Genomic DNA, 12,803 nt, shown 5'->3' on the forward strand with positions numbered 1-12,803 from the left:
TCCGTACCATAGAAGACTTTCATAAATTAAGTGCTACATAATGCAGTTTCGTAATTTTCTCCGTGGCCATGTGTTTTAACACATTAGGTAGTGAATCAGAAGTTTTAAGTATAATACGTAGCTCTGTTGGAAAGAGTGGGTTCAGAAAGAATAATGCTGAAACTGATCAGGAGAAAAAGGAAAAGGTTGGGTTACTGACTGAGAAGAAACTGCTTACTGAAGGATTCGCTGGAATGAATGGTGAACGGGAGAAGAGTTCGGGGTTGAAAAGATATCAAATAATAGACGGCATTAAGATATATGGATCTTATGCGGAGACTAAAAGGAAGACAGAAATTAGGAAAGACTGGAGAATGCTGGGTTTGCAGTGACAGAACACTATGAATGAATGAATGAATGAATGAATGTAAGAATGAATGTCAATGACGGGTTTCTAAGGGTCAAGGATACTTCCTATGATGGATTTCTTTGGAAAGATAGGAAAAGTATGGGTCTCATGTTATAGATTTAAGTCATTTATACACTTTATCCTTGTTTTTTTATTAAATCTCGCACAGTTGTAACTCCAAACTCGTATTCCCATGTCAGATGAACCACAGTTCCTCTTTTACAAAACCACTCAAATATATCCACTTCTCTTTGATACTTAGCACAATATGTATTTTTTTGGCACTTCTGGAAGACGTTTTGCAGAGAAATTAAACAGGTCACTGGAACAGTAGATCATAATGTGTAAGGACAAAGACTTGTAATATCACTCTCTCTATAAAAAATAGTACTAATGTAATGTTCAATACTCGATATTTTTGTGCAACAAAAAAAGGAGAGAATGGCAGACGGATAATCCAACAATCGGTTAAGAGGGTGACGGATAATCGGGGTTCTACTGTGTTTACTCACTTTCACAATTACCTACACAGTTGTACAAGTGAGCAGGTACCTACCTGTCTACCCAACAACCCATCCGTTCCATATACTCTGTCCAATTATCTAGCACTTACTCCTTACTCCATTCCTCTATTCATTTTCTGCATCCGTCCGACCCCAGCATTCGCTTGTCCTTATGTCCACTCACCCGCACAGCTATTTATAATCTTTCATTCTACACATTCGTCCATCCACCAACTTCATTTTATTCATCGGTGAACCAACTTTTAAATCCAACTAACCACTCATTCTTCCATTTATCTATCCACAAACTCATCCAACAATTCACACCACTTGCCAAACCATTTGTCGATTAATCTACTTACCTACAGTACAATGTGCTCACACGCCATCTATCCAATAACCAACCACTCATTTATTTATTCATCCATCCGCCCACAATATTATTAATCCATTTACAAATTCATTCATTCATTCATTCATTCATTCATTCATTCATTCATTCATTCATTCATTCATTCATTCATTCATTCATCAACCAGTTGCACGACACCGAACCATGTACTCATCTGTGCATTCACTCATTCATCCATCCATACATTCATCAATTTACACATCATTCTGAGAATCGACCCACGCACTCATTCACATATCCATCCAGCTATTCATCAATCCATCCATCCATCCTTTCACTCATCCATCCATCCACCCATCCATCCATACATCCTTCCAACTACAAAGTCATTCATACATTTACAAATTAATTACTTTCTTTCTTTATTATTTATTCATTCATCATTCACCCTTGTATCCATCCATCCATCCATCCATCAATCAATCCAATCCAATCCAATCCATCCATCCATCCATCCATCCATCCATCCATCCATCCATCCATCTATCCATCCATCCATCCATCCATCCATCCATCCATCCACCAACTCAATCATCCATTCATGCTACTAGTCGAATGACACCAACCCGTCTACTCATCTGTGCATTCATCCATTCGGTCATTTATTAATCCATCCATCCATTCATCAATCCACACATCCATCCATCCATCCATCCATCCATCCATCCACTTAATCATCCATTCATCCAACCAGTCGCACTACACCAACCCATTTATTCATCTGCGCATTCCTCCATCCAACTAACCATTCATAAATACACACATCCATCCGAGCATCCACCCACTCACTCATTCACAAATCCACTCTGATACTCATCAGTCCATCCATCCATCCACTTAATCATCCATTCATCCAACTAGTCGCACTACACCAACCCATTTATTCATCTGCGCATTCCACCATCCAACTAACCATTCATAAATACACACATCCATCCGAGCATCCACCCACCCACTCATTCACAAATCCACTCGGATACTCATCAGTCCATCCATCCATCTATCCCTCCAACCATCCATCCATCCATCCATCCATCCATCCATCCATCCGCTTAATCATCCATTCATCCAACCAGTCGCACTACACCAACCCATTTATTCATCTGCGCATTCCACCATCCAACTAACCATTCATAAATACACACATCCATCCGAGCATCCACCCACCCACTCTTTCACAAATCCACTCGGATACTCATCAGTCCATCCATCCATCTATCCCTCCAACCATCCATCCATCCATCCATCCATCCGCTTAATCATCCATTCATCCAACCAGTCGCACTACACCAACCCATTTATTCATCTGCGCATTCCTCCATCCAACTACCCATTCATAAATACAAACATCCTTCCGAGAATCCACCCACCCACTCATTCACAAATCCACTCTGATACTTATCAGTCAATCCATCCATATCCATCCATCCATCCATCCATCCACTTAATCATCCATTCATCCAACCAGTCGAACTACACCAACCCATTTATTCATCTGCGCATTCCTACATCCAACTAACCATTCATAAATACACACATCCATCCGAGCATCCACCCACTCACTCATTCACAAATCCACTCTGATACTCATCAGTCCATCCATCCAGCCATCATCCATTCATCCAACCAGTCGCACTACACCAACCCATTTATTCATCTGCGCATTCCTCCATCCAACTAACCATTCATAAATACACACATCCATCCGAGCATCCACCCACTCACTCACTCACTCACTCACTCACTCACTCACTCACTCACTCACAAATCCACTCTGATAATCATCAGTCCATCCATCCATCCATCCATCCATCCATCATCCATTCATCCAACCAGTCGCACTACACCAACCCATTTATTCATCTGTGCATTCCTCCATCCAACTAACCATTCATAAATACACACATCCATCCGAGCATCCACCCACTCACTCATTCACAAATCCACTCTGATACTCATCAGTCCATCCATCCATCCATCATCCATTCATCCAACCAGTCGCACTACACCAACCCATTTATTCATCTGCGCATTTCTCCATCCAACTAACCATTCATAAATACACACATCCATCCGAGCATCCACCCACTCACTCATTCACAAATCCACTCTGATACTCATCAGTCCATCCATCCATCCATCCACTTAATAATCCATTCATCCAACCAGTCGCACTACACCAACCCATTTATTCATCTGCGCATTCCTCCATCCAACTAACCATTCTTAAATACACACATCCATCCGAGCATCCACCCACTCACTCATTCACAAATCCACTCTGATACTCATCAGTCCATCCATCCATCCATCCATCCACTTAATCATCCATTCATCCAACCAGTCGCACTACACCAACCCATTTATTCATCTGCGCATTCCTCTATCCAACTAACCATTCATAAAAACACACATCCATCCGAGCATCCACCCACTCATTTACAAATCCACTCTGATACTCATCAGTCCATCCATCCATCCATCCATCCATCCATCCATCCATCCATCCATCCATCCATCATCCATTCATCCAACCAGTCGCACTACACCAACCCATTTATTCATCTGCGCATTCCTCCATCCAACTAACCATTCATAAATACACACATCCATCCGAGCATCCACCCACCTACTCACTCACTCACAAATCCACTCTGATACTCATCAGTCCATCCATCCATCCACTTAATCATACATTCATCCAACCAGTCGCACTACACCAACCCATTTATTCTTCTGCGCATTCCTCCATCCAACTAACCATTCATAAATACACACATCCATCCGAGCATCCACCCATTCACTCATTCACAAATCCACTCTGATACTCATCAGTCCATCCATCCATCCATCCATCCACTTAATCATCCATTCATCCAACCAGTCGCACTACACCAACCCATTTATTCAACTGCGCATTCCTCCATCCAACTAACCATTCATAAATACACACATCCATCCGAGCATCTACCCACTCACTCATTCACAAATCCACTCTGATACTCATCAGTCCATCCATCCATCCATCCATCATCCATTCATCCAACCAGTCGCACTACACCAACCCATTTATTCATCTGCGCATTCCTCCATCCAACTAACCGTTCATAAATACACACATCCATCCGAGCATCCAACCACCCACTCATTCACAAATCCACTCTGATACTCATCAGTCCATCCATCCATTTAATCATCTATTCATCCAACCAGTCGCACTACACCAACCCATTTAGGCCTATTCATCTGCGCATTCCTCCATCCAACTAACCATTCATAAATACACACATCCATCCGAGCATTCACCCACCCACTCATTCACAAATCCAATCTGATACTCATCAGTCCATCCATCCATCCATCCATCCATCCATCCATCCAGCCATCCATTGAATAATCCATTCATCCAACTTGTCGCACGACACCAACCCATCTACCCATTTGAAGAGTCCACTGCAAGAATGATGGATGTCATTTGGAATACATTTTTCAGGAGAAGCAATTGAAATTTTGAAATTCTTAGCGCTCAAACTTAACTGTGATTTTCCTATCATTACTGGACAGTGACTATCAGTGTTAATGCCATACAGTATAACTCTCTATGTACATTCTACATGTCTTAAGCTATGCATTGACAGTCTTGGTTCATTTTCGACAAGAAAGTGACATCCATCATTCTTGCAGTGGACTCTTCATTTGTGTATTCATCCACTCACTCACTCACTCACTCACTCACTCACTCACTCACTCACTCACTCACTCACTCACTCACTCACTCACTCCGTCTTCCATTCTGCCATATATCCAATTCCTCACTCGCCCATTTGAAAATCATCCGTGTTCCAAACCAAGAATCCACCAACTCACTCACTAACTCACTCTCTACGTCTTCCATCCTATGGTATATCCTATTACTCACACACCCACCCATTTAAAAATCATCCGTCCTTCAACCCAAGCATCCAGCAATATATTCAATCGCTCACTCACCATCATATCCACGCATGCAGCTACCCATTTATCGACTGTGGACCCATTCAAACATCCATCCATCCGCCCACCTAATCATTGACTTATCCAACTCTCCATGCTTCCAACCAATCATCCTCTAGCCACAGATTCACCCACGTACTCATGCATTCATGCACCTTCCATCTATCGATTAATCTTTCCAACAGTTCATCCACTTACCTGCCCACCTCTCCAGAAATGCTTCTATCCTTTTATACGCCCACTGCTCCTCCAACTCATCCACCTATTTACTCATGCACCCACCCATTCATACATCGACACTGCCTCTAATTCATCTGGTGTTTATCCGCCCATCCATCCTTGTACCCACTTTTCATCCACCTATTCACCATCCATGCTTTCATTGCATCCAAAATATTTCCATCGATTCATACTCAGTCCATTCCAATCCATGTACGTAACTACAAACCCACTCACACGTCCACCCACTTATTCATCCATATATTTATCAATATCGTATACAAATTAATAGAATCCGTTCTTCCAGTTGTATTTCAGTCACGACAGACTACAATGTGAATGTATCACGTGGTTGATGTCCTAGACCAGTGGTTGTCAGCACTCGCTGAAATGTGCAAAGGGTACGCGGTGCTGTCCCGTGTGCACTGTCGTGCAACAGGGAGAGATAGAGAGCATAGCCTACCCGCTAGCAGCTACGGAGTGTACCCTAATGCACTGCGTTTTCTGCGGTTAAGAGAGAATAGCCCCAGCATGCTCTGTGCTGACGACCCCTGTCCTAGACGTTGAGAAAACTCTTGTTGTAACTAAAATGCTTATATAAATCTTTTGTGAGTTGTATCATTTACTAAACATTAATCGAATTAAATGCGAATTAAGAATAATGCATTTGCATCTCCATCTTTCAATAAGTGATGTCAAAGAGTATTGCATAAAAATACATGTGTTAATAAATAATATATTTTTTCAATTTCACGACAATGATTACTGTACACCAATGGTCGGCGAAGATTACGTTATATGAAATGCAGCCCGCAATACACAACGAAGGGGAAGGTTGGAGGGGGGAGGATACCCGAACTGCTTCAATGAACAAGTGATAGATAAGGGGAAGGAGATCATATCTTATCCCTCCAACTGCTTGTGTATTAAGGGTTAATCGCGAGTTACGAAATACCGACCACTGCTGTATACAAATACATAACAATAGGAACTGGATGTAGCGTTAAACGAATCATTTTTCTTTCATGAAATGTATAAATAATTGGCACATATGTATACGCAAATGATTTTTTAATAAATATTAATTATTTTGATATTTAATTAGAACGTGGTAGACATATAGGCATGAAGTTGACTAGTCACTCTGAAGTTGAGATATCATCCTTGAAAAATGCTACTATGATTGTAGGAGGATTATTGAGATAAACAATATGTACTATAAAATTATAGAATTCCTTTAGTAATGAAAGAAGTTGGAATCTTTTCTGTTTATTTTGGTATGTCGTTAGTATTTCCCAACAAGCTCCAACAAAGGGTGATAGCCTGTTGGCAACTCACAAAAGATTTATTTGGATGAACCACCACAGAGTCCAGGACGTCACCATATTCTATACAAGTGCTTAAACATTCATGCAAACGTCCCTTCAAAAGATCTTCCAAAGCTCTGTTGTATTGCTTAGCCAAAGTTTGAAGTTTCTTCAACATCTTTCCAAAATCGACTTTCTTCTTGCAGTTGGGACAACTCTTCATATTGCTTGAAATTGACCCAATGTGTCCTAAGCAATTGTAGCATCTATATTGAGTAACGTCTTGTAATTGGTTCACAGTTGGCCAGTTGCTACAACATGCTTCGCAGTTACACCGGAAAAAGTATTGAGTCTCTAAATATTTCTGTCGTTCTTCCAAATTTTCCGACAAAAAATGAGGGCCGTAGTTGTCTAATATTTCCTCCCCCTTCCTTATAGTTCTCACCGCTCTGACGATGCACATACTTCCATTTGAATGACGCACTACGTTTGGGTTGCAGGCATGATTACATAGACTGATTGTTGGGTAAACACCTCCTCCTAACTCGTTCTCGGTTGCATTCCTAACCTCGCCTTCGGGCACAAGTTGTTCTGTGATCTGGTAAGCGTTGCAGGAACAACTCTGAAGATGTCGAAGAATCATCGCAGTTGTTTTCACTTCGTCCACCATTTCCGGTGCTACATGGTGAAGACAGCGCATGAGGAAAAATGCACTCAAGGTGCGTTTCAGTAAATCCGCAGGGGTCCTCGATTGAGAATTTGTCACCTGTCCGTACACAGTTGAGTAATCGCTGGATAGGAACGGAAGAGCGACTGAATTTGTGGCTTCTTCTTTGCTCGAGAGTTCATCGTATTTATTTCTGGGAGCCATTTTTATTTCCGATGACCCAGATTGTTCAGTTTCTGTGACAGTTACAATGCTTACCTTCCCTTTGTTATCCATTCTGTACATTGTTACGGCTATACGATATACCAGTAAGGCCATCTTACTTAGTTCTTTAGAATCCAATATGTGGTTCAGTATGTGGCATTCAAATTGATGGTAATTCCATCCCTTATCTCTACACTCTTCTCCGCAGTAGGAAACCTGCAACAAGAGAAAATTATCTGAAGATGAATGAAACCTTTATATTTAATACATTGTTGTCCAAACTTCTGGAACTACAGAACCATCCATATAAATCTTCAAAATTTTAACCCTTAAGTAGTCCCGCATAACTTTGTAACATTAAAAGTCGTGCAGGGTGTTTCTGACACCTAAAATATAATGGGTTCTTACGGGATATTTTTTAGTTAACAATTACAATACCGTTCTTTTTTCTTTATACAATTATATGAAATACTTTAACACCTATCACAATGTTATAATTAGACTTCGTGGAATAGCCACTAGAATCGCAAGGTTTACTACGTACGCGGTATAGACTGTATGAGAAGGGGACGTGCAAAGGATAGAGTATGCCTCTAATGTAAACACTGAGCAGTACACTGCGGTTCCAATAAAACATGTATCCTGCATTCAAGAAATAAAATGAATGATCATTGAAGTAGGAAATATCTAAACATGTAAATACACAATTATTTTATAGTGAGATATATTAACTCTTAAAATTTAATGTAAGATACTCACATCATCCTTGAATATGTGCATTGCAGTGAAGAGTTACGTACATTTTGAGCGACTACAAAGTAACCTCCTCTGTTGGTCACTTAAAGAGTTTTTATTTTGGGAAAATGTACGTTCAACATCACACGATGTAATACGTGCATATTTGAAGAACGGAAAGTCACTACTTTTAGTACACCAACTTCAGATGTCTTGTCGTGACCTGATGGTAGATCATTTATAATACGAAGGCAAAATTTTTAGCAATAATATTTCTCAACTTACATTTCACTTTTTCTAAAATTAATGAATTGTTATTTTGGATAACGGTTTGTGATACTTTATCCACTACATTAAGGGCTTCTGAGAGTTGTAGTTTAGACGATTCTAACAGGATGATGCTTTTGGACACGATTTTAAAATTAGAATCAATGAACAGAATATCTTCTAATAGCTGTTCAGAAGGCAATAATTTTACAGCTGCAACAGCGGAACTGTCTGTGCTATCCAATTCAACAATTACCTCCATTATTTTGTCGTAATGTTCTGCATAATAATTAAAAGCATCCAACCACGTTTCCCAACGGGTCAAGACTGGCTGCGGGGGTAAGGGTATTCCAGGGGCAATTATTTGGAACAGCAACAGTCTCATTGTAGCATGTTTGAGTGAATTCTTGACTGCACTGAATAAATGGCAAGCTTTGACTATTCCAACCACAGCAATACAAAAACAAGTACTTACATAGGTATACATTAGCTGTAGCTGCTCTATCAGTTTGGACCGGTCACAACTCTTAACATGAACTGCTTATACTACGAGACCGGGCGGTCGCTCACCTCCTCTATACTACCGTACATAGGCAACCTGATAGCTTGCTGCGTGTGGCAATTCAACGAAGTCTAGTTATAATTAATGTACTGTAATGGTAATATTTCAATATTGGTTCACATGTAATATTCGAATGTATGTTCACTCCTAATCGTAATTTACTTTTATCTTCCTTTCCAAATCGCTTTCTTGACTTTCCTGTGCGCACAGTAACTACTTAACATCCATTGTTATTATTTGTTACACAAGTATGTTCGGTTTAGTCACTGTCACTATTTACAATAGGAGCATTGTAGTAATAGTTCGTCACCCCACAACACTTAAACAGTTATTATCACGAGTATGCGAATTACGATGTCAAACCTGTTTACGGTTATTGTTGCCTTACCAATTATAAGAAAGGTATTCAAAGTTTTAGAAGTACAGACTTAAGGTATATGTACACCTTCACATATAAAAAATTTTGTTTTGCATAATTTTGCTCCGTAAAATTTTTATACAATTTAGAATGGTACCAGAAATAGAATGAAGTGAACAAATCCCTTGAAATTATGTCCAAATTGTTTATAAAAATTATTTTGTTTGTAATTTTGACATACAACTTGAAACATGATAGCTCATGCAGTTTTTAAGATAGAGCCACATTTTTTTCATTTTTATAGCTGAAACTATTCTTTAATGCCTGACATAGAGCTTTTTTTATTTCATTTACATTAATTAAATGTTACCATATATGTAACTTATATTAATATTTTATGTTGCATATATCATGTAAAAAAATCCATAGATAATTATTAACTACAGTAATGTTATTTTACTCATTGTCAGGCACTAGGGGACATTTCAAGCTTCAAAATGACACCAATATTTTCTTGGTATCACCATATTTGGCTGAGATATCATGTTTAAAAGAATTAAATATTCTAAAATTACTATTTACAGGAAATGAACCACAAACTTTCAGAGCCTAGAAGACTGCATCATCATATGTCACCCCTTAAGCAGCTTCATGTCGGTTCTGTTTCAGCCTCTTTCTGCCTCTCAAATACCTCCTCCTTGTTTTAACTTCAGGTATTGAATGTTTTTTTTTTTGGCATTTTTGTCCTTATTTTCCACTGATGCAACAAATCCTGCGATGGTGTTTGTCCCAGGGTTTATGCTCATCCTCCTCAGAATTTTAATTTCTCCTTTTGGACTCTTATTAAAATTACGTACAACATCACTGACACACAAATTTTACAGTGTTATGGCTAACAGTAAAAGATTATAAATTACTTAATAATGTAAAAACATGTTTTCAATCTAATGATCATGCCCTGATATCTATACATTTATTTTGGGACTAGAAAGAAGTTTATTTTACAAGCAATGCTGGACGAGGGGATTGGCTGTTGCGAGGATCACTCCAAAAGTAATCCACAATATTTATTTAAAAATTACATTTTTATCCCACAGCTTAGCTATTTTCATGGAATGTAGATACATCCTTCAGGAACAATACGTCACTTTTCCACATAATCCCCGCACCTTTCAACTGCCTTACGCCACCTTGGAATGAGAGCCTGTATACCTGCATGATAAAAGTCTGAACCAACACGTTTGAGCTACTCTATGGCGCCACTCACGGGAACGACTTAAATTAAATTTGAATACAAGGGGGGAGGATGTATCTATGACCTCCATAAATTGCAAAGATTTAGAATAAAAAATAAATTTAAAAAAATGTTGTGCATTACTTTTGGAGTGATCACTAGTACGTCCAGTAATGGAATATGGTGCTGCATGTTGGGATCCTTACAGATTAGAACATATTAAGACACTGGAAAAGATTCAAAAACGGGCTCTTAAGTGTTGTCGGAAAAATTCACCATTAAAATGGGACACACTCACGGACAGGAAAACGCGAATTCGATTATGCGCACTGTTCAAAACATACAGAGGTGAGCCTGCCTGGAGAGAAATAAAAAAAATAGGTTGCAGCCGCCAAATGACTCTTCAAGGAACGACCACTCATATAAATTGAGGGAAAGAAGGCAGAGGACGGACACTGGAAAGTTTTCTTTTCTCAATCGTACTATCAGGGACTGGAATGCTTTACCTGCAGACTTAGTAAAGGCTTTACCAACAACCAAAAATATATTTAAAAATAGGCTTAAGGACCGTACTAATAGACGGTAATTATACACAGTATTTAAAGGGTGTAAATTATATGTTGTTATTGAAGTGTTGTATCAGTGAAGAATTATGTTGTGTCAGTGAAGTGTGTTGTATCAGTGAAGAAGTATGTCGTGTCAGTGAAGTGTGCTTGTTAAGTGAAACGTGTTCCTGTCAGTGAAGCTTTATAGTTTATAGTGGCAGTGCATAGTATTTGAACAGTGAAATGCTTTTGAAGTGTTAGTGAAATCAGGATAGAATCAGTGAAATGTGTCGTAGTTCCATTGCAGTGAGTGAGTTGACAGCGAAATGAGTGTAATTTGAAAGGTACTTGTGCAGATATGAACATATCATACTCGTGGGTTTTAGTTCGATCTTAGTTTTAAGATACAAATTAGATTTATTTCAATGTTATTTTAAGTGATCATTTCATTTAATTTAGTATATTCCCTGTTGTTGTTGTTGTTATTATTATTAATTGTTGTTAGTATTAATTATTAGTATTATTATTAATTGTATTTTTAATTAATAAGTTTATTATTGTCACTATAACAAATATAAATGACACTCGGGAGGAAATTAAACGCAGAATAAATATGGGAAATGCGTGTTATTATTCGGTTGAGAAGCTCTTATCATCCAGTCTGCTGTCCAGAAATCTTAAAGTTAGAATTTATAAAACAGTTATATTACCGGTTGTTCTGTATGGTTGTGAAACTTGGACTCTCACTCTGAGAGAGGAACATAGGTTAAGGGTGTTTGAGAATAAGGTGCTTAGGAAAATATTTGGGGCAAGCGGGATGAATCTACAGGAGAATGGAGAAAGTTACACAACACAGAACTGCACGCATTGTATTCTTCACCTAACATAATTAGGAACTTAAAATCCAGACGTTTGAGATGGGCAGGGCATGTAGCACGTATGGGCGAATCCAGAAATGCGTATAGAGTGTTAGTTGGGAGACCGGAGGGAAAAAGACCTTTAGGGAGGCCGAAACGTAGATGGGAGGATTTGAGGGAGGGAGGTGGGGTGTGATGATAGAGACTGGATTAATCTTGCACAGGATAGCGACCGAAGGCGGGCTTATGTGAGGGCGGCAATGAACCTTCGGGTTCCTTAAAAGCCATTTGTAAGTAAATAAGTAACTATTGAGTGTAATTAGTTACCACTGCCACCGGGTATATACCCACTTCAGTGTGAATAAATACATACACATCTTCGTAGAAGTGACCGTGGCTGATGACGCAGAATTTTGGAAAATGGGACTTATCTGAAAAACCATAAGGCATAAATCGAAAATTCTTATATCAAATTAAAGGGGAGAAAATTCTCTATTAAAATAGTTACATTTTGAAAATTCTAATTTTTCATCATTTTTTTGCGTTTTGTGG

At 39.0% G+C, this 12,803-nt stretch overlaps 2 protein-coding genes across 4 annotated transcripts in view; one reads left to right on the plus strand and one right to left on the minus strand.

Moving 5' to 3' along the window:
• The window catches only part of LOC138707524 (uncharacterized), a 737,224-nt gene that overhangs the window by 17,427 nt on the left and 706,994 nt on the right, over window positions 1-12,803 (plus strand). The gene's annotated exons all lie outside the window — the stretch shown is intronic.
• The window catches only part of LOC138707523 (SET and MYND domain-containing protein 4-like), a 119,316-nt gene continuing 107,032 nt past the window's right edge, over window positions 520-12,803 (minus strand). For 2 of the 3 annotated variants that reach the window (XM_069837047.1, XM_069837048.1), the window contains one exon: window positions 520-7,909. In XM_069837047.1, coding sequence (XP_069693148.1) covers window positions 6,785-7,909 — 1,125 coding nt within the window. In that variant the 3' untranslated portion in view covers window positions 520-6,784. The remainder of the gene's footprint in view (window positions 7,910-12,803) is intronic. The other variant, XR_011334254.1, reaches the window with a different exon arrangement.

The sequence above is a fragment of the Periplaneta americana genome, chromosome 10 (genome assembly GCF_040183065.1).
Source record: "Periplaneta americana isolate PAMFEO1 chromosome 10, P.americana_PAMFEO1_priV1, whole genome shotgun sequence".
Taxonomy (NCBI): Eukaryota; Metazoa; Arthropoda; class Insecta; order Blattodea; family Blattidae; genus Periplaneta; species Periplaneta americana.